The sequence below is a fragment of the Mastigoproctus giganteus genome, chromosome 1 (genome assembly GCF_048544385.1).
Source record: "Mastigoproctus giganteus isolate SK-2022 chromosome 1, ASM4854438v1, whole genome shotgun sequence".
Lineage (NCBI taxonomy): Eukaryota > Metazoa > Arthropoda > Arachnida > Uropygi > Thelyphonidae > Mastigoproctus > Mastigoproctus giganteus.
Window position 1 is genome coordinate 223,517,382 of NC_143575.1, and position 21,958 is coordinate 223,539,339.

A 21,958-nucleotide genomic window follows, 5' to 3' on the forward strand; every position below is an offset into this window, starting at 1 on the left:
TCGCTTCAAAACGTCTAATTTACTTTTCAAATTCAGTCTTTTTCTGACATTTATAGTCTTCGTACTGCGCCCAGACGTTGTTGCTTTTTCATTCCTATCAGTCATTATTAGCTCTTCGAATATGTAACTGCGTTGGTTGAATTAATTACGATACAATGTTCAAGTAAACTTTCCGTTATGCACGATGTCTAATACTCTACTGAGTGATGACTAGACTTCGGATAAATGCATATAACGCAAATATTACAAGCAATATATTTGATCATTTTTTAAAATGTTGATCGCGGAACTACGTGACAAGTCACTGTACTGAAACTAAATTAGCGTGCGAGAAAATTTTACTGAGCGTGGGAAAATTTCTCAAGTCGGCGTGGGAAACGTTTTAATGCTGTTTTGCTATTCATTTTCAAGCTATCGACTCCATCAAATGAAACGATTTCGTTAATATGTCAAAAATGTAATCTGTAAAAGAGCGTTATAGTGATCTGTGACAGCGTTATAGTCAGATATGGGTTATAATATAAGAACAGCGTTATAGCGAATCAGCGTAAAGCGAACCGCGTTATAACGGGGGCCTGCTGTAGTGTTTTGAAGTAACTACCTCAAAGAGCACCATAAGATAGAACCCATCACTTTGCAGGACTGAGAATTTTAAAAAAATCTCAAATACGTCCAGCCATTATTCATATTTTGTTCAATATAATAAAGCAGTTTGTCAGTAAAACAATACAGAACATTTTTTTTTTAATGATATACATCTCTCTCTCTCTCTCTCTCACACACACACACACGCACGCAATTTTCTCAAAACTTGGCACACCCAGGGTCCTGAGCTGGATATCATCATTCTTCTCTTTCTTAGTGATACCCTTTACTTTTGACTCTCTCTCTCTCTCTCTCTCTCTCTCTCTCTCTCTCAGGGTAACTCGGGAATTTTTTTTTTGGCTGGTGCAGCATAAGCTTCAGGCTTCCTTGCGCCATATAACTAATAATAATAATAATAAACTTTGCTATCCTTTAGCCATTATAATGTTAGTTATTATAATAGCAACTAAAGTTTTCCTTACTTCTTCAGCTGCTTTTTTCAATATAACTGAACTGCATAATAAGAATAATATTAATTTAAAACAGATATTGAATATAATTATGATCAAAAACAAAATGCAGTCTAGCATACTAAATATTAATACTTATAAGATTGATGAGGCTAGTCACCACACGTTTTTTTGGGAGCAGGTAAGTGGAAATTCATTTATTGATTTTAAATTATTATTTTTTCTCTAACTTTTGATTTAAAATTAGTAGTGTAATAGTTGTTTGTGATTTCCTGATTAATTTGGTGTATTTGTCCTTTACTTGGCCCTTGTGACCACAGTCAACTTCTACCGCTGCTGTGTTGTATCGATAAAAAAGTTCGAATTTTGCTGCCATTGTTCTAGTATTGCGATTTAGATATAGCAGATACTGTAGGTTTCTACATAACTTTGAAGCAGTGTAATCAGTATAAGAAGAGGCTTATAAACTATAATTTATAGCACTATATATGTGTTTTAATAAATTAACTTTATCATGTAGTCCATAATTATCAGTAAAAGTTATTAATCTTATTAAAGTTCATTATTAATTAAATTATACTTAATGGAATCAAGACCTAGACTAGAGCAGCAAAGCAGCATTCACAGAATAGTCAGAGTGCTGTGGCTCATGGGAGAACCGAAGGGGGCGATTCTTCAACACATCACAATCTAAAACAAATGTTTGCAAACCTGTCTAGAACAGGACATGATCTAGCCAAGGAGGATGTCTTTGTGTGTGTGTGTGTGTGTGTGTGTGTGTGTGTGTGTGTGTGCTAGGTGCAGAGACTGCGAAGAAATTAGGTGCCAACTCAGTGTTCTGATGGTCGTCAATGAGAGTTTGAGGTGTAGGGTAAATGCCTTCGAAGAAATTAATATGAGAACTCATCAAGTTCTCAGCTGCCCAACTCAATGCCAGAGCTCATTCCTGTGCATCAGGCAACGCAGAGGCAATCTCCAAGGCAGAATGCGCTGGTCCCACAGGAACTAGTTATTGTCGGTGACACCATTGTCAGGGAGACGGGGAATATATTATGCAAAAAGGATAGGTGGAACAGGAGCAGGGTATGCCTGCCAGGGGCAAAAGTTGATGATGTTGTAGGGCAGATATCATCTTTTAAGAGCACAAAAGGTGACAGTGTTGCACACATTGGAAATAATGACCTTAAGAGTAAGAGATCTGCAGATTTACTTAACAAGTACAGGTCAATGCTGGAAAAAAGTTGTGAGTCAAGAGTTAAATTTGAAAGTGTCTGCAATTCTGTCCAGAGACCACAGAAGGGAGTATATGAGAGCCTTGTCAATCAATTCAGCCATACAGAGATTGTGCAAGGCTCATGTGGTAGAATTTTTTTCAGCGTGGTCTGTGCTTGCCAACAGGAGAGACTGCTTCTACAGGGATGGGATACACTTAAATAGAAAGGGTGCAAGATTATTTGCTGATGCTATCGAGGCGGTGTTAGGTGGGTCAGAAAACTGCTAGTTTGGGGGGATTCACAGACTAAAAGATAACGGTAGCTGCAGGCAGAAGCGAAAGTGATTCTTGCACTGCTTCTATTGTAATGAACAGCAGCCTAGAGAGCAAATTGCTGGGGACTTCAAGAGCTGCTGGGAGTCATCATGGAACAAGTAAATACATGGGCTGTGAAGAGTAAGAACAAGTTGTTGTTGTTTGGTTTTTAGGAGTATTAGCAACTAAGACCATATTGCTCCGGGGATATGCGGTGGTCATTCCCTGACCTTTCCGCATCCTCCATATTTGGTGGTCACGGGCTCGAACCCCAGTCTAATCAAGAAGCGTGTGCTACGCACTGCTGCTCCTGCCCACCTGGCTACGGAGGCATCTTGTAGCAGTGTGGCATTGGAGGAAAATTGCTGCTATGGATAAAGGGATGGTTGAGTGGGAGAAGACAGAGAGTGGTAATCAATAGATACTGCTCTTCGTGGACTAATGTTATTAGTGTAGTCCTTCAGGCTTCAGTGTTGGGTCCATTGCTGTTTTCTGTATTTATAAATGATATTGATGATGGTATATCAGGCTTAATGTCCAAGTTTGCAGACGTTACGAAGGTTGCCAGGGTTGTTAATGACACTAATGACAGTACGCTGCTGCTGCAACAGGATCTAGAAAAGTTGAGCAGATGGGCTGAGAGGTGGCAAATGAAGTTTAACATTGACAAATGTAAAGTACTACATATGGGAAGCAGTAACTCCAGAGTAACATATCAACTCTGTGATACTACACTGACAGTGGCAGAGAATGAAAAGCACCTGGGGGTAATTGTGCAGGCAGATATGAAATTTTCTGAGCAGTGCAGATGGTCTGCAAGAGTAGCTCATGGTGTCTTGTCAATGATATACATGAAATTTTCTAGCAGGGATAAGGAGGTGATTATCCCCATGTATGCGGCAATGGTTAGGCCACACCTTGAGTACTGTATACAGGTCTGGAGGCCTCATTTTAAGAAGGATGTAGAGCTGTTGGAAAGAGTATAGATAAGGGCAACAAGATTAGTGAATGGAACAAAGGGTTGCTCTCATGAAGAAAGGTTTAAGTTTTGCAAATTACAATGTCTGGAGACTAGACACCCACGAGGTGATCTGATTGAGGTGTATAAAGCCTTGAATGGTTTGTGCATGCTCAATGCTGATGGGATTCTTCCTCTTGCTCAGAATAATCACCTGAGAGGGCATAAATTCAAATTGAGGAAAGACAGTTGTAGGATAGATGTGTGGAAGTTTGCCTTTAGTCAGTGGGTGGTTGATTGGTGGAACAAACTTCCATCTGTTGTTGTAGAAGTTGATAGCTTAAATAGATTCAAGGCAGAACTTGACAAACATTTGGAGCGAGTGGATGGGTGAAATAAGGGTTTTTTTTGGCTGATGCTATATAAGCTTGCTTTCTTGCATCATGTGCTAATGCTAATGCTAAAGTTGCAGCATCTGGGGACTAGGCACCTGCTAGGTGATCTGATCAAGGTATATAAGGCCTAGAATGGTTTGAGCAGGCTCAATGCTGACGGGACCGCTTGCTCAGATTAAGAACCTGAGGGGGCATAGATTCAAAATGAGGAAAGATAGTTGCAAAAGTTTGCCTTTAGCCAGCAGGTAGTTGATTGCTGGAACAGACTTCCATCTGTTGTTGTGGAAGTTGATAGCTTAAATAAATTTAAGGCTGAACTAGACAAACATTTGGAGTGACCACATGGGTGAATTGGGAAGGTTTTTTTTTTTTTTTTTTTTTTTGTCTGATACTGTATAAGCTTGCTTTTTTGCGTCATATACCTCAACTAATGCTAATATGATGAAGAATCAGAAGAGGGCAAGTGTGTGCATTTTTTTTAATCAATTTAAACCTAAAAATTAGTGAAGTTTTCTAACTTAGGATTCCTTATGTAATGAGCACCTACAGAGAGAGAGAGAGTAATACAACTTTCTACTTTTTTTTTTTTCGAAAATAAATGGCAGGGAGCAAAATTCCTGATTTAATCTAAAGTGAAAAAAAGAAGAAATAAAATTAGCAACAATTAGTTTAGAAAAATAAATCCAGGTATAATTTACTGACCTTACTTTTTATCTGTGTTTCTGGTGTGCCTTTCAATCTACAGAAGAATTCAAGATGCTCTTCTGGAAATAGGTTATCAAGAAGAACATCCTCTTGGAGACAAACACCAATCATTTTTCTAATTTGAATAAGTTCTTCAGGATCAGTGGTATCAAGTCCAAAAATGGTTGCATTGCCTGAAGTGGGTACCAATTCTCCTGTCAACATGTTTACTAAAGTAGTTTTTCCTGCTCCATTATGTCCAAGAAGAGCTGTTATCTGTCCTTTATACATAGTCAAATTAATGCCTAAAAATAACATATTGAATTGTATTAATATTTCTTTGTACAGGTCCATTATGTCCAATGTTATAAAATACAAATATGTTTAGACCAATCAAATAGATACTAAATGTGATGCATAACCTATATAAGCGGTTCCTTTAACTAGAACAGGATGTCGTGTCCATCCCATTACTGAGACGACCATTTTCTTGGTTGACAAATGTTGGCATTTACAACATTCCCAGGCATTACAGCTACAACTGAAAGCATTTCCTTCTAACAGCTAATTGTTACTGCACCTGTAGCACACAGTTCACCATATATGACTGCCATGGCATGCACATGCCGTTCTGTATTTTTTGCATTTTTACATTAATGGTCACAACTGATGCAGGACGTCCCCCATCCGAAAGCTATATATTACTTTCCTGTATTATTTTTACTGTGTTTTTGTCATAGTAAGCGTTGAACTATTTTACCTGCAACCTGTTATTTTCTTTTCTTTCCATTTTGCTCTGTGGCACAATACTTTATTGAAGAATGATGCATAACCTTTTAAGTAATAGAGTGGGAGGATGAACTAATTAAAGTAACTGATGGTGGTGGGACTTAGAGAACTCAGATACCAATTGAAATAGTAGTCATTGATTTCCTGAGAAAAATTATTCAACCAGGGAACTTAAAAACCATGAACACATACATACCTTTAAGAAAATATTGCAGGCAAAGGATGCCGAAATAGATAACTGCAGAGCTGGCTGGTCAAACAGAGCAGAAAAAGATAGCATGGGACAGTTATGAAGCAATGAAAAGTACTGAAGCCTACAACAGCTACAAGTTGATCTGTAATAGTACCACCAAATAAGGTCAGGGAGGCCAAGGCAGCATATGAGAAAGCATTGGCTTATAGAGCAAAGAATGGGGACAAGGGATTTTTCATATATGCGAATATAACAAAGAAGAAAGATAATCAGATCAGACCCTTGTGTATTGGGTGTGGGAAAGTCTTAGACAACCAGCTGATGATGTGGATGAATTGAATAGGTACCTTGAATCAGCCTTTGCTGACGAAAGACCCTTTATGCTGAGAACAGGATGTGCAAGTGAGGCTGAGCCATATAAAATTAGTGATGTCTTAATTACAGATCACTGTTCATTAGAAAAACTTATGAACATAAAGGCAAGTAAGGCTCCCGGAGTTGATACCACATACCCTGTTTTTTTGAGGGAATGTGAGGGAGTGTATTGAACCAATGAAGTTAATTATGAGGGCATCTTTGGACAGGAGAGATTCCTTTGGATTGGAGAGGTGGCAATATACTGCCAATACATAAGAGTGATTCTAAGAGCGAAGTTAGTAACGAGTTATTCTGACTTCAGTGGTAGGAAAAATCTTAGAGGTAAATTAAGAGTGCATTCCATGGGCATTTAGATAGCTATGGCATTCTGAAGGACACAAACACGGCTTTATTAAGGGTAAATCATGCTTAACTAACTTAGTAGGCTTTTTTGACACAGTTACTCATGAGCTGGATTTAGGGACCAATTTTACATAGTTTATTTGGATTTTAGTAAAGTATTTGACTCGGTCTCTCATGAGAGGTTGCTGTATAAGTGTGACCAGGTTGGGATTACTGGTAAGATTCTAAGGTGGATTCCTGGGTACTGCAGGGCAGGAGGCAGATGGTTATGATTAATGGATACTCTTCAGACTGGCGTAACATCAGCAGTGGGGTCCCTCAAGGATCAGTTCTTGGACCACTGTTGTTTCTCATTTTCATAAATGACATCGGCGAAGGGATAGTAGGTGTGATGTCAAAATTTGCAGATGATGGTTAGGAGAGTCATTAATGATTAGTGCCAAGCAGCACTCCTTCAGGATTACTTGAACAGACTTCAAAGATGGTCAGAGAGGTGGCAGCTATGTTTTAATGCTGCTAAATGCAAGGTCTTACACTTGGGAAATAGCAACCTACAAATAAATTGTACACTTGGTGAGGTTGAATTAAAAACAGTGGGGGAGGAAAGGGATCTGGGAGTTATAATATGGGCAGATATGAAGTTTTCTGAACAGTGTTATTGCCAGTGCAGTAAAAGCCTGTGACTTCTTTATACTATATGGCAAATACTATTACTATTACTGAGAAAAAGACTGGACATAAGGAAATTTACTTTTGGTCAGCATATTGTTGACACTGGAATAAACCACCACCTTTCTGGGTAGTTGAAGTTAACAGTCTGGTGAAATTTAAGGGTCAGCTGGATTGATACTTTCTGACAGGAGTGCATGATGATATATACATATATATTTTTTTTTGCTAATTTACTAATATTTTTCTTGAGAAAACATACAAACTGGATATGGAATGACAGCCTTCTGAATGGTTACTGCATATACTGCATATCTTCTCTAAATATTCTAATAAAATTTTGCTTGTTCTAACAATAGAATCGGCATATTACAAAATGTTCACCAATGAGTATTTTCATGTCTCTTTTCAAAAATGCACTAGTTGCCTTCTTACAGTTGTGGGAGTGACAGTGAACAATGACGAAATATGCTAGTATCATCTTTGTAAATTTCTACAGAAAGACCATTTGTGAGGCTCATCATGAATACAATTGTATTCATGATGATTCTAAAGCACAGAATATCTTATCTGAAAGGCAACCATGATGCATTCTAACAATTAAGCATGATATGAACATAATAATAAATGGCAAATGTAATTGTTTTATTTTAATTTCAATTATTAAAATAAATTACCTATTAGAAAAGTAAAAATATAACAAAAATGAAAGAGATGTTAAAACAAATTAAAACACACACACACACACACACACACACACACACACACACACACACACACACACACACACACACACACACACACACAAAAAAAAGGGCATGGCTCACCATCAACAGCTACAACTTCAGTCTTCGTCCAGCAATTTTGGTATACCTTTTTAATGTTGTGGATCCTCAAAAAATAAAATAAATAAACAACCTATAACGATACTTTCAATTTTATAATATACTGGTATTCAGAATTAATATATATGTGCAAAACCACCATTTTATACATAGTGAGAGAGAAAACTGAGTTTGCTATTAACACATCAGTCTTATGCTACAAAAGCAGAACCACATGCTAGGCATATTGCTTTTTATTTGTAATGTGTGTCACTTTTCAGATAACCATTTCAGAGACTTTCATCCTTTCACCAGTGAGTAACTAGACAAACATCAGCACAAAACTTGACAGATCAGTAATGAAGAATTTGTGGCAAAGTTTGTTTACAACTCTAGAAAATTTTGCACTAATTTTTCACCAATAAAGGGAATAACCTCTGAAACCATCATATGGGTAATAGAATGCATTACAAATACATATATACATTTCCTTAGGGAGAACATTTCTTCTTAAGGAAAAGTTGTTTGTTATTTTGGTTTTTAGGAGCATTAGCAGCTAAGGCCATATTGCTCCAGGGAGATATGCAGTGGTCATTCCCTGACCTTTCCGCATCCTCCGTATTTGGTGGGCACAGGCTCGAACCCCGGTCTAATCAAGAAGCGTGTTGCTGCTCCTGCCCACCTGGCTATGTAAAACTTAGTTTGAACTTTTGTTACATAAAATATTATGCTTTTGTATTAAACATACAAACATACAGATACATACATACATCCTCTTGTTCCTGGGGGAATACAAGAGGATTAAAAATAAACACTTGTTTATTAGCTTTAAATTATTCACAATTTGAGTATACAGTAAAAGCCTGTTAGAACAAACTTCTCAGAGGAATATCAATCATTTTGATATTTAAAAATTTATTTCTAATGAAAACTCAAAATAAATTTAAAAAGAACCATATTTGTTTAAATGAGCTCTGCTGTTCTTTTCCACCATACTGAACTAATAGTTTCCTTACTTTTTTTTACTAAATATAAACTTTAAAATCAATAATAAGCAAATAAAATGACAAAATAAATACTGAAGAAGTAAAAATATTTTTGTACAGAGATTACAGTCTTGTAAGCACATTTTATAAGAAATACAGAATCATGTAAAATTTAATAAACCAAATGTTAAGAAACATGGTAAACATGTGTAACTTATTTTTAATTTCACACATCAATAAAAATTTTAATTCCTAGTGCAATATAAAGTATGATTTCAGGTTGCACTAAAGCTGAATAAGATTACTAATTCTAATCTAATGCATTTTTCAAATGAGAGCCATTAACAGCAATTATTCTAAAGTGAATGACTTGAAATTATGAAAATACTAGGCTATGTTATTATTAGTTTAATAAAGCCTCATGGTGCATTGTGCTTGGGCACCACACCTTGACCCCTGCTTAAATTGGTTTACACCTGGATGGTCAACCTCCAGTTCAGTAGGTGATGTATTTCAAGAATTGCACATGGGGGATTATACCCAGGGTTACTAACAGTCCCACCATCATGAAGGAGCAAGAGTCATTTGAACAGCACTTTTTCCTCTTTTATAAAAAAAACAATTACCAGAATGTGAATCTATCACCTCACAGAGAGTGGTTATTAATGGGCAATACTCTTCTTGGGCTAATGTTATTAGTGGAGTTCCTCAGGGTTCGGTGCTGGGCCTCTTACTGTTTTAAATTTGATTAATAATATTGATGATGGCATATCAAGCTTAATGTCCAAGTTTGCAGATGATACAAACATTAGCAGGATGGTTAACAACAATCAGTAAGGATGCCACTGCAACAAGATCTAGGAAAATTAGGTAGATGGGCTGAGAAGTGGCAACTGAAGTTTAATATTAACAAAAACAAGCTACTGCATACAGGGAGTAGTAATCCCAGAGTAACATACCAACTGTGTGGTACCACACTCAAGGAGGCAGAGAATGAAAAAGACCTGGGGTAATTGAGCAGTCCAACACAAATTTCTCAGAGGAGCATAGAGAGATTACTAGGACAACACATGGGATTCTGTCAATAGTATAAAAGGAATTTGCCAGCAGACAAAAAGGAGATTATACGAGTGTATAAGGCAATGGTTAGGCCTCATCTTAAGTACTGCATACAGGTCTGGAAGCTTCATTTTAGAAAGAATGTGGATTTGTTGGAATGGGTACAGAGAAGAACAAGTTTCATGGGTGGATTTGTTGGAATGGGTACAGAGAAGAACAAGTTTCTTGGATGCAAAAGGGTACCCTTACCAAAAAAAAAAAGAGAGAGTAAGAGTACTCTTTTGTATCCATGATTTCAGTTCTGCAAATTGAAATATCTGGAAACAAGGCATCTGTGAGTTGACCTGTTTGAAGTGTTTAAAGTTTTAAATGGATTAAGTAAACTAAATGCTGATCGCATCGTTTCTATTTCTTGGGCAACATACATAATAGGACATACATTTCAATCAAAAAAAGGACAGTTGTAGGATAGATGTGTGAAAATTTACTTTCAGACAGAGTAACTGAGTTTTGGAACAAACTGCCATCTGTTTGTTGTTGTTGTTGTTTGTTATTTGGTTTTTAGGAGCATTAGCAACTAAGGCCATATTGCTCCGAGAATATGCGGTGGTCATTCCCTTGACCTTTCTGCATCCTCCGTATTTGGTGGTGACGGGCTCTAACCCCGGTCTGATCAAGAAGCATGTGCTACACACTGCTGCTCCTTCCCACTTGGCTACGGAGGCGCCAAACTGCCATCTGGTGTTGCGGAAATAGGTAGTTTGAATAAATTTAAGAATTAGATAGATTATCAGAAGGGGAAGCGATTTTTATTTTATTTTTTTTGGCCCATGCTGTATAAGCTTATTTCCCTGCATTATTTGGTACTAATAATACTAATACCACACCATTAAAAATGCCGCTGTTAATCACCGTTGTGTTTCAGTTTCTCAATATTTTTGCTAGCAGCGTATTTTGCATTTTTAAAGCAAGATAATTCAACAAACATTTGACAGAAATAAATGGCGATAGCAAAAATATTCCATGAAATGATATCAATGATACCCATATCTTCCTGTAATAACATGTAACTACTAAATACAGTGATGTTCTTGTATTCTTTCTCTATCTTGTGAACTCCTTAGATTATATACAATCACCCTGGAGTATATAAAAAAATTATTTTATGAAAACAGAAGAAACCATTTTAACCTATATTTTTTTTTTTTTTTTTTTTTTTTTTTTTTTTTTAGGAGCATTAGCAACTAAGGCCATATTGCTCCGGGATGTGCGGTGGTCATTCTCTGACCTTTCCGCATCCTCCATATTTGGTGGTGACGGGCTCGAACCTTAACCTATATAACTCTATGAAAATTACTACACTCAATATGAAAAAAATTCATGTGCAATAATTTTTGAATAAACATAAAGAAGAAATCCACAATGCTTTCCAAAGTAACTTTTTGCAACAAAGGAAATATCTTTTATAAGATTTCATACAAGTCTCAGTGGGCCAAAAAGTGTATATACTTTCAACCGCACTTATCTAGCAGAAGTGTCAAAATAATCTCAGCAAACAGTTATTGTAACTTTGAAAGTGTTTTCAAAAATCCATATGGGATGCAATTAGCAAATACAAATTACTTACCTTATAGCTTCATTTCCATGCAAATTAGAAGACACAAGCTCAATATCTTCATTTATCTCTTCAATAAAACTGCTATTATTCACTGTAACTTTCTTGGGTGACCAAAATGAAGGCAAAAGGAAGAACCACGGCTTCCGTTTAGGACCAAAATCTCCTAAAATTATATATATAGTTGATACTTATTTGAATTTAATTGATACTGATATTAGACTTATGCAATTTAGGGATTAGTCAAAGAAAGTCTAGGCATTTGCTGCATCAGCCAAAATAATAATAATAGAAATAAAAATATAATTCATCATGTAGATACTAACCAGCTGACTTCTCAATTTCCTCTACTAGCCATGGAAGCAATTTACTGACTGAAGGAAAAATTCCTACAATCTAGTCTAATTCCTTTATCCCATAACTTGAAATTAGACCCCTAGTTCTGGAGTCATTCATAACAGAAAAAAGTTCCCTTATTCATTTTACTTATTCCTTTTAGAGCATTATACACCTCAATTAGATCATCTTTAAAGTGCCTAGTTACTAGGCTCTATAGCCTACATATTTGATGTTATTCCTCATGTGGGCACCATTTTGCATATCTCACCAAGCAGAATGATCACCTTTGGAACCTTTCAAAAAGCTCAATGTCTTTTTAAGGTATAATCTCCATACCTGAATGCAGTATTCCAAGTGCAGTGTTACAACTGCCTTATATGGCAGGATTATGATCTATCTATCTCTACAAGCAAATATTCAATAAATCGTTGATAGGACGTCATGGGCCACTATGTGATGCTGCTTGTCTACACTAATACTACATGTCCACCTATCATAATTTCTAAAAAGCATTTTCTTCCTCTACTGATTTTAATTCCAAAGTGTATAAGTTATTATTCTGAGGTTCCTATTTACTTAATGTAAGACCTCAATTTTTCTGCATTAAAGCATAGCTGCCACTTTTCTGATCATCCTTGAATCTTATCCAAGTTGTCTTGAAGGAGTGCTACTTGGCACTAATCATTTACTTCACATAATCTGCAAATTTTGACATCATGTCCTGTATCCCTCTGTTGATATCATTTAAGAAAATCAGAAACAACAGTGGTCACTCCTGGAACTGCTCCTTGGGGGGGGGGAACCCCACTTCTAACATTAGTCAAATCCGAAGAGTAATAACCACAAAACTCTGCCTCCTTACCTACAATCACCCTGAAATCCTTCTAGGAATCTTACCCATGATTCCAATGTGTTCAAACCTAGGGAGTAACCTTTCATGTGGGACTCATTCAAATGCTTTGCTAAAATCCAAATAAACAATGTCAAAATTATTTCCTACATCCAGCTGATGAGTGACTGTGTCAAAATAACTAATCAAGTCGTGGACTAATGTTATTAGTGGAGTTCCTCAGGGTTCAGTGTTGGGTCCATTGTTCTTTTCTGTATTTATAAATGATACTGATGATGGTATATCAAGCTTAATGTCCAAGTTTGCAGACGATACTGACACTATGCTGCTGCAACAGGATCTGGAAAGGTTGAGCAGATGGGCTGAGAAGTGGCAAATGAAGTTTAACATTGACAAATATAAAGTACTACATATGGGAAACAGTAACTCCAGAGCAACGTATCAACTCTGTGGTACTACACTGACAGTGGTAGAGAATGAAAAGGACCTGGGGGTAATTGTGCAGGCAGATATGAAGTTCTCTGAGCAGTGCAGATGGGCTGCAAGAGTAGCTCATGGTGTCTTGTCAATGATATACAGGAATTTTTCTAGCAGGGATAAGGAGGTGATTATTTTCTTGTATAAGGCAATGGTCAGGCCACGCCTTGAGTACTGTATACAGGTCTGGAGGCCTCATTTCAAGAAGGATGTAGAGCTGCTGGAACAAGTACAGAGAAGGGCAACAAGATTAGTGAATGGAACAAAGGGTTGCTCTTACGAAGAAAGGCTTAAGTTTTGCAAATTACAGTGTCTGGAGACTAGGCACCAGCGAGATGATATAGAGGTGTATAAAGCCTTGAATGGTTTGAGCATGCTCAATGCTGATGGCATTCTTCCTCTTGCTCAGAATAATCACCTGAGAGGGCATAAATTCAAATTGAGGAAAGACAGATGTAGGATAGATGTGTGGAAATTTGCCTTTAGCCAGCGGGTGGTTGGTTGGTGGAACAGACTCCCATCCCTTATCGTGGAAGTTGATAGCCTAAATAAGTTTAAGGCTCAGCTGGACAGGTATTTTGAACGAACAGAGGGGTGAAGTGGAAGTGGGGTTTTTTTTTTGGCTGATGCTACATAAGCTTGCTTTCTTGCATCATATGCCTCTACTAATGCTAATGCTAAGTCAGTTAAGCATGATTTTTCCTTAAAAAAAATGTGTTGTGTATCCTTCAGAATTCCATTTCTATCTAAATATACCTTTATTGCATTCTTCATCATTGTCTCCACAATTTCCCCTACTACTGAAGTCAGAATTACTGATCTATAGTAACTCACTTCACTCTTGGAACTACCTTTATGTAATGGTACACTGACAATTTTCTAATCCAAGGGATCTCTCCCGAGTCCGAAGATGCTCTCATAATTACCCTTAATGGTTTAATGCACTGTTTTGCTACCTCCCTTTAAGATTCCTCCCTCAAGAAAACTGCTATTATTCATTGTAACTTGCCATCAACTCCAGGAAGACTACTTGCCTTGAATCTTGAATGTTTTTCTAATAAACAACTGTAATATCAATGTTGGTAATTGTACTGTTCAGCCTCACTTGCATATTTTCTCCTTGCTATGAATAGCTCTGATATTTGTAAACATCAATGAGATACCTGTTCAATTCATTCACAATGTTGGACAATTATCTAAAACTTTGCTGCAAAAATTACACAAGGATCTGATCCTTTCTTTTCTTCTTCGTATTCATATACATATAAAATTTCTGGTCTTCATTTTTTTTGTTCCCTTAGTTGGTGATATCACTTTTCTGTGGTAGATAAACTTGTTTATCTACCACAGAAAAGTGTGGTAGATAAACTTGTTTATCTACCACAGAAAGGTTACAGATAAACTTGTTGCTATGCTATTATAAGCTGCAGTAGATTTCAATGCTCTGTAACTTTCCCACACCATCTTTTATGCTCTCTTAAACTGTACTCATCCGTCACTATAACCTCCTCATTCCACATTTCGTTAATGGTATATATGCATTCATTGTTTCTGTGACTATAACCTTAAAGATATTCTATAATTCTAATGTATTTGCACTCCTCATGCTAGCTTTCCAGTTGGTGGAGGCGCACCCCTTAAACTTAGTTTCCTCTCCTGTAATTAAACCCTTGCCTTTTAACGAACTGTGATGCTCACTCTCTCTCTCTCTCTCACTCTCTCTCTCTCTCTCTCTCTCTCTCTTCCCCCCCCCCCCCCCCAACAATTTAGGTCATGACATTTCACTGTATGTGACAATTTGGTGAAAGACAATTGGTGGCTCCAACAATTTGATATATCACACAGAGACTAGAAATTAAGAAAATCAATGAAGTAAAAGGTTTTGGAAACCAAGAGAAAATTTAGTCACTTAGAAAGGAGAAAGGAGGAATACAGATTTAGAAAATAACAGAGAAAAGAAAAGAATATATTTTTTTCATAAATTTACTCTGTGTAAAAGTATTCATGCCAATCCTACTCATAAGCAGGTTGTAAAATTTGTATAGACCTATTATCTTCAGCATGAGTGTCTCCCATAACACTCTGTACAGTTATGGATTGTAATAGCTTTACAATATGGAAGGACTGTCATGCTGAAGATAATAAATAGCTGTGTATTCAAATCCATGCTATTAGAATAACAGTATGGATTGGTTGAGGGTTGGGAAGATAGAAGAAATTTAGAGGTACAGAAACCAGGTTAAAAGAAAAGAAATATTATTATTATTATTATATTATTAAAAGACACACAGTATTATTAAGAAAAAAAATATTATTAATATAATGTTAAATATATAATTAATAATTTAACCCCAGGGGCTCACATCTGGTGAGTATGGGGTTGGCAAACCCAGGGTCGTGAACTGGATATCATCATTCTTCTTTCTTGGTGATTCCCTTCTACTTCTCTCTCTCTCTCTCTCACACACGCACACACACACACACACACACACACATAGGGTGACTCAGATTTTTTTTTTTGTTTTGACTGGTGCGGCATAAGCCTCAGGCTTCTTTGCACCATATGGCTCATAAGAATAATACATAATTTCTTATATGATTAATATATAATGAGTTATATAATTAATAAGCCAAGTTATTACATGTGGATGGACATACAAAGAAATAACTGCCAGATTTCTATTAGTACGGTTTGATGAATTTCTAAATGGCCTAACAAATCTTTTGAAAAGAGCCGAACATAAATTTTTTTTGAAAATCTATCCACCAAGAATTGAGTTGTTACATTCAGAAGGACGAACATGGTGAAAACAATAGATGCTTTATGCATATACAGGGTGTTTCAAAAATGAAGGTCAATAATTTAAAGGTGAAAAGTACAAATTAAAATAAGCAAAAAAGTCCCAGTGAACATCGGGTCGCAAATGAGCCGTTTTCCAGATAATGCACATTTTCTGTTAAGATCTGCCACTGACTATCGGAGCACAAGTTTAGCAAAAAGCTATGAATCCTTTGCTAATGGTGGTTTTATTAAACATAAGATAATACATTTTTAATTTTTGGTTTCAACACCACAGGATTTTACGGATGTTACAAAAGGTGTTCAAAATGCTGTCCTTACATCCATACGCAGCTTTGTAGTCTTCTCTGCATTGAGTTGCAAATCCGCTCAGGCATTCCTGGGTCATTTCTGATTTGCTGAAAGGCTCCTTCAACCCGATGCTGCGATTCCTCAACTGTGTTAATGCCAGAAGTGTACACCAAGCTTTTTACATGACCCCAGATACAAAAATCCATAGGATTTAAGTCTGGTGATCTGGGAGGCCACATTACAGGCCCACCTCTACCTATCCACCATTGACCATACCTTCTAGTTAGTCACAACTCAAGCAAAATGTGCCAGTGCACCATCATGCATAAACCACATGTTCTGGTGTTGCTGAAGTGGAACATTATCATCATCAAGGAGGTCTGGAAGAACATTCTGCACGGTACAGTTCTCCTGTTAGCCTGTTTGGCAGAAAGTGTGGTCCAATTAGAGGTTTCCTAGTAGTCCTGCCCAGACATTCAACGAGAAACGTTGCTGATGTCGTGACTCATGAATTGCATTGGGATTTTCGTTGGACCAAACGTGACAGTTATGAAAATTAGAAATACCGTCACAAGTAAACTCAACTTTGTCAGTGAACAAAACATTTAAAAATTGGGTGTTCAGGACACACTGTTGTTGCATCCACTGGCAGAAGTTCACTCTGGGAGGGTAGTCTGTATTGCTGAGACCTAGTACATGCTGGATATGGTAGAGGTACTGTAATTGGCGATGTAAAATTCACCGCACACTGCTATGACTCAGTACCCGCTCTTGCAGAGCAACCCTTCTTGTCGAAATTTCTGGATTTTGTTCTATTCTTTCTAACACCCTTTCCTCAACATCAGGTGTTATGCTTCTGGGTCTCCCTGCTCGTACTCCATGTGCGAAGCACCCATGTTCTCTAAAGCGTTGACATACCCTGATGAATGTGCACCTGTTTGGCTGCCTTTGGTGGGGAAATGCTTCTTGGAGTGGGGAAATGCTTCTTGCAGCCTCGAGTGCACTGCCATTGGCATTAACATACATGAAGTGCATGTCCGGATACTCTTCGTTGCTGTAACCTCTTTCCATCCTTTGACAAGTACTAGTATGCCTGCTACATCTCAGAGAATTGAGAGAAGGGAAAGGGAGAGAATGAGCATAACCTAACCTAAACAAACAATCAGTGGTGGATCCCAACTCTGTACAGTTCACCTTGTCAGTGGTGGATCCCAACTAGAAATGTGCAATATCTCAAAAACGATTCACTTAAGGACCCATGTTTACTAGGCTTTTTTTGTATATTGTAGTCTGTACAGTTCACGTTTAAATTATTTACCATCACTTTTGAAACACCCTGTATACACTTATACGCCTAAAAATGAAGGTGGTTAAATTTTGTTTATACTCTATCAAAAATATGAACTGTAATGTGATCATTAAATTAACCATTTACAGCATAGCATGTTAAAAGTTTGCATTTTTCACCAAAAAATGTCTTGCACCAAACTGTATCATACACTGAACTGTTATGCACCAAACTGTCACAATAAATTACATTGCACCAAACTGATGTGGACCTGAGAAAGACTGTCATTTTAATGCTCAAAATCAACAATATTCAGATTTCTACATAAAGTCACATACACCTAGTTAACACAGGACTACATGAGTTAATCTGAGCCTGTATTACCACACATAACATCACCCCACTCAGTCCTTCACAAAATAGCAGGTTAACTGCAGTGCATTTGATATAAATAATGAATAATTTTTTGTTTATACTCTAGAATGGTCACATCAGTTCAAAGAGGTTTTCAAGAGAGTGAGTACATTTTCAATATTATGTGGATTTGAACACATGGCATGAGTAACTATACTTTTACTTGATCACTTGGTAACAATCACGTTGAACAAGTGTTTTTATTTTGCTATTTTTAGTTTCACTGTTAAAATAGTTTGAGTGGAAGGAGTAGAAAGGCTTTTAAAAAACATTAGGAAGTCTGTGGTAAAGCAATCCAAAGAGCTATCTTGCAACATTACAATATGCTCACCTCAAACTATAGGGAAATATGCTATAGTTTATACAGCATGAGCTCCCAGCACCTTATTAGTATTCTCTATATAGTGCAAGGAAACTACAGGCTTTTGCTATATCAGCCAAAAAATAAAACAAAATAAAAAATAAATAAATAGAATAATAGTAATAAATACAATAATAAAAGAATTTAAAAAGTAATAACAAATAAATTACATTTTTTTTACATTACACTTTCTTTATATTTTAATTAAAAATTACAATATAAAGAAAGGTAAAAAAAAAAAAAAGAAAAAGAAAATATATAAAACAATATTACCAACAATAAAAAAATAAAGCTTGGATAATGTGATATTTTACAATAGTGTCGTTAGCCAAGTAAAGAGAAACGTCCTTACCTGGTATAACACTGTCAAAATAGTATGCTAGGAAACCATACAGAAAAATATCAACAATTAACATTATCATTATACCTCCAACAGAAAAGTCATTCTTAAAGAGATCTCTATAGGAGAATCCTCCCAAACTGTCCATACTTGTTATCTGCCATAAAGAGAAAAGAGGTGCACATATAAGGAAAACAAAAAGCTCTCATACAAAATATAAAGTACAAGTACAACAAAAGAATAATAATAAATAGAAAATAAATGCCATTTTTATAGGTAGATCTATCTATTTCACGAAATGGAATGCTGTTTCAGTAGCACATCACGTGCTTATACCATGCAAGTGGACAGATACATAGGGATACTCTGTGTGTGTGTCTGAAAATGGGCAAGAAGACGGAGTTAAGTGACTTTGAAAATGGCATGGTAGTTGGTGCCAGATACGTTGATATAAGTATCTCAGAAACTGCAACATCGATGGGGTGTTCGTGAATGACCATGTCATGAGTGTACTGAGTGGTCCAATAACCAAATAAAATCCAGCCAATAGTGATCCTGAGGTTGAAAACAGCTCACTGATGCAAGAGCCAACAAAGCCTGCCAAGACTTGTCCTGGATAAGTGAAAGACTATAGTAAGTCAAATAACAACAGTGGTACTTACTCAATCCATTCAAAGCCTAAAACACCTCAAATCAGATCTCCTTGCAGGTGCTTATTCTCCAGATGCTGCAATTTGCAGAACTGAAGCCTTTCTTGGTAAGAGTACCCTTTACCAATCTCATTGTCCTTCTCTGCACCCATTCCAGCAGATCTTACATAACATGAAGTCTCTACACCTGTATACAGTACTCACGATGAGGCTTAACCATGGTCTTATACAAAGTCACCTCCTTAACCCTACTAACAAAGTTTCTGTATATCATTGACAAAACCTCATGAACTGTCCTGGCAGCCTGTCTGCACTGCTTCGAATCATCATATCTGACTGCACAATTACCCCAGACCCTTTTCATTATCAACTATGCTGAGTGTAGTAACACACAGTTGGTATGTTAGTCTGGGATTACTGCTGTCCATATGCAGTACTTTACATTTGTCAACATTAAACTTCAACTGCCATTTCTTAGCACATCAGCCTAATCTTTCTAGATCTTGTTGCAGGAGTTTACCTTCATTATTGTCATTAACCAACCTGCCAATCTTGTTCTAGTAGCTTACATTGATTGCTAACCACCCTGGGGGTTAGCAATCAATGTAAGCTACTAGAACAAAGGCTGTAAAACCTTTGTATCATCTGAAAATTTAGATATTAAGCCTGATTATACTTCATTAATGATACTTCATCAGTATCATTAATAAATAGTGAAAATAACAATGGGTCCAGCATTGAACCCTAGTGGACTCCACTAATAATATTAGTTCATGAACAGCAGTGCCAATTAATAATCACTCTCTGTCTTCTTCTGCTCAACCATCATTTATCCATAGCATTAACATGCCCTTAATGCCGCATTCCTCCAATTTGTACAGCAGCCTTTTATATGCAACAGTATCAAAAACCTTGTTGAAAATCAAGTATATAATATCAAAATTATTTTTTTTTGCATCCCATCCGGTTCCTTTGTTATTGCATCATAGTATCCAATCAGATTGGTTACACAAGACTGACCCTTAATAAATCCATGCTATGACTGCATTATAATTGCATTCCTGTCTAGATGGTCCTGCATTACTTCTTTAACCAGTGACTCCATTATTTTCCCTAGAATAGAAGTTAAGCTAACAGGTCTATAATTACTCATATCACCTTTTGATCCCCCTTTGTGAACTGGGGATACATTCACACATCTCCAGTCCATAGGGACCTCCCCAGAATCCAAGGATGCTCTCATAATTATAGCTAAGGTTTTGCTTACCTCCTTTACTGCTTCTCTTAATATAAGTGGACAGATCCCATCTGCCTCAGGTGTCTTTTTATATTTAGCTTGCACAATTTCTCTTCCAGTTTTATTTCAGTTATCACAAAATCATTTAGCTCCCTGTCAGAGTTTGATAAACTTCTGGCATTCCCATCCCTGAAGAATTATTTTTGTGAATGTAGATTGAAAATACCCATTCAGTTTGTCAGCAACCTAAACAGGGTCATCAACAGTTAAACCATTGTCACCAAGTGCCAATGTGACTGACACTTTATGTCAATGTCACTTGATAATGTGAATGTCAATGTGACTGTCATATTGTCAAATAACAATGTGATTCAACCCCTTTCTTCTACTGTTAACATAAGCATTGAAGCTGCTGTTCTTTGCATTCTATGGCAGAGATTTTCATAATCTGCCTTAACTTGCCTAGCCTCCTTTTTGACTTCAATACAGATAAGTTTATATCTGCCACAGGCTTCAATATCACCTGATAATTTATATTCATCCCATGCATTTTTCTTCTCTCAACAAGTCCCATCAGTCTGTCTGATATCCATTTAGGTCTAAGGCTTCTTATTAACAGAATTCCTTAGTTGGTATGAAAAGCCAAGTGATTTCTATGTTATTTCCCTGAATGCTTCCCAGTTAGAATTTGCTGCTGGTCCCAATGCATAGAATTTAAAAACTGTGTGTGACCACTATAGTCAGCCTTATGAAAGCAATAGCCTTTCCCTTTACCCTTAACATTACTTATGTCTTTAAGTAAGTTCCACATCAGTACACTCTGATCACTGCCACCCAGTGGGTCTTTTACCTACAGTTTCTTAATGATGTTGTTTGTTTGGGTTTTAGGAGCATTAGCAACTAAGGCCATATTGCTCCGGGATATGCGGTGGTCATTCCCTGACCTTTCCGCATCCTTCGTATTTGGTGGTAACGGGCTCGAATCCCGGTCTAATCAAGAAGTGTGTGCTATGCACTGCTGCTCCTTCCCACCTGGCTATGGAGGCGCCTGTTTCTTAATGAACAAAGAATTGCTGCTGATAACCAGATACAGCTTCCTCTTGTTCTCTCACTAAAATACTATAAGTCCATGGCTCCATCCTGCCAGATGTCAACAATGTAAGCTGGTGATGGCAGTGTAATGGTGTTTGGGAGTATTTTCATGGTGCATGCTGGTCCCTTTGATACCAGTGATGCAATATTTGGATGCCACGTGCTATCTGAAAATAGGTGAATCCCTTCATGGCTTCAGTGTATTCATCTGTGAATGAGTTCTTCCAAAAGGATACTACATCATGTCTCAAGAACGGAATTGTACAGAACTAGTTCTAGGAACATGAGGGTAAATCCAGCCAATGCATGGCTTCCCAACATCTCAATCCAATTCAGCACCTGTG

At 37.0% G+C, this 21,958-nt stretch overlaps 1 protein-coding gene across 1 annotated transcript in view; it reads right to left on the minus strand.

The window, feature by feature from the left end:
• The window catches only part of LOC150091547 (cholesterol transporter ABCA5-like), a 389,022-nt gene that overhangs the window by 248,074 nt on the left and 118,990 nt on the right, over positions 1 to 21,958 (minus strand). Inside the window, exons 8-11 of the mRNA XM_090376152.1 lie at positions 18,648 to 18,792; positions 11,488 to 11,641; positions 7,819 to 7,883; positions 4,639 to 4,925 (exon numbers count right to left, since the gene is read on the minus strand). Coding sequence (XP_090232278.1) covers positions 4,639 to 4,925; positions 7,819 to 7,883; positions 11,488 to 11,641; positions 18,648 to 18,792 — 651 coding nt within the window. The remainder of the gene's footprint in view (positions 1 to 4,638; positions 4,926 to 7,818; positions 7,884 to 11,487; positions 11,642 to 18,647; positions 18,793 to 21,958) is intronic.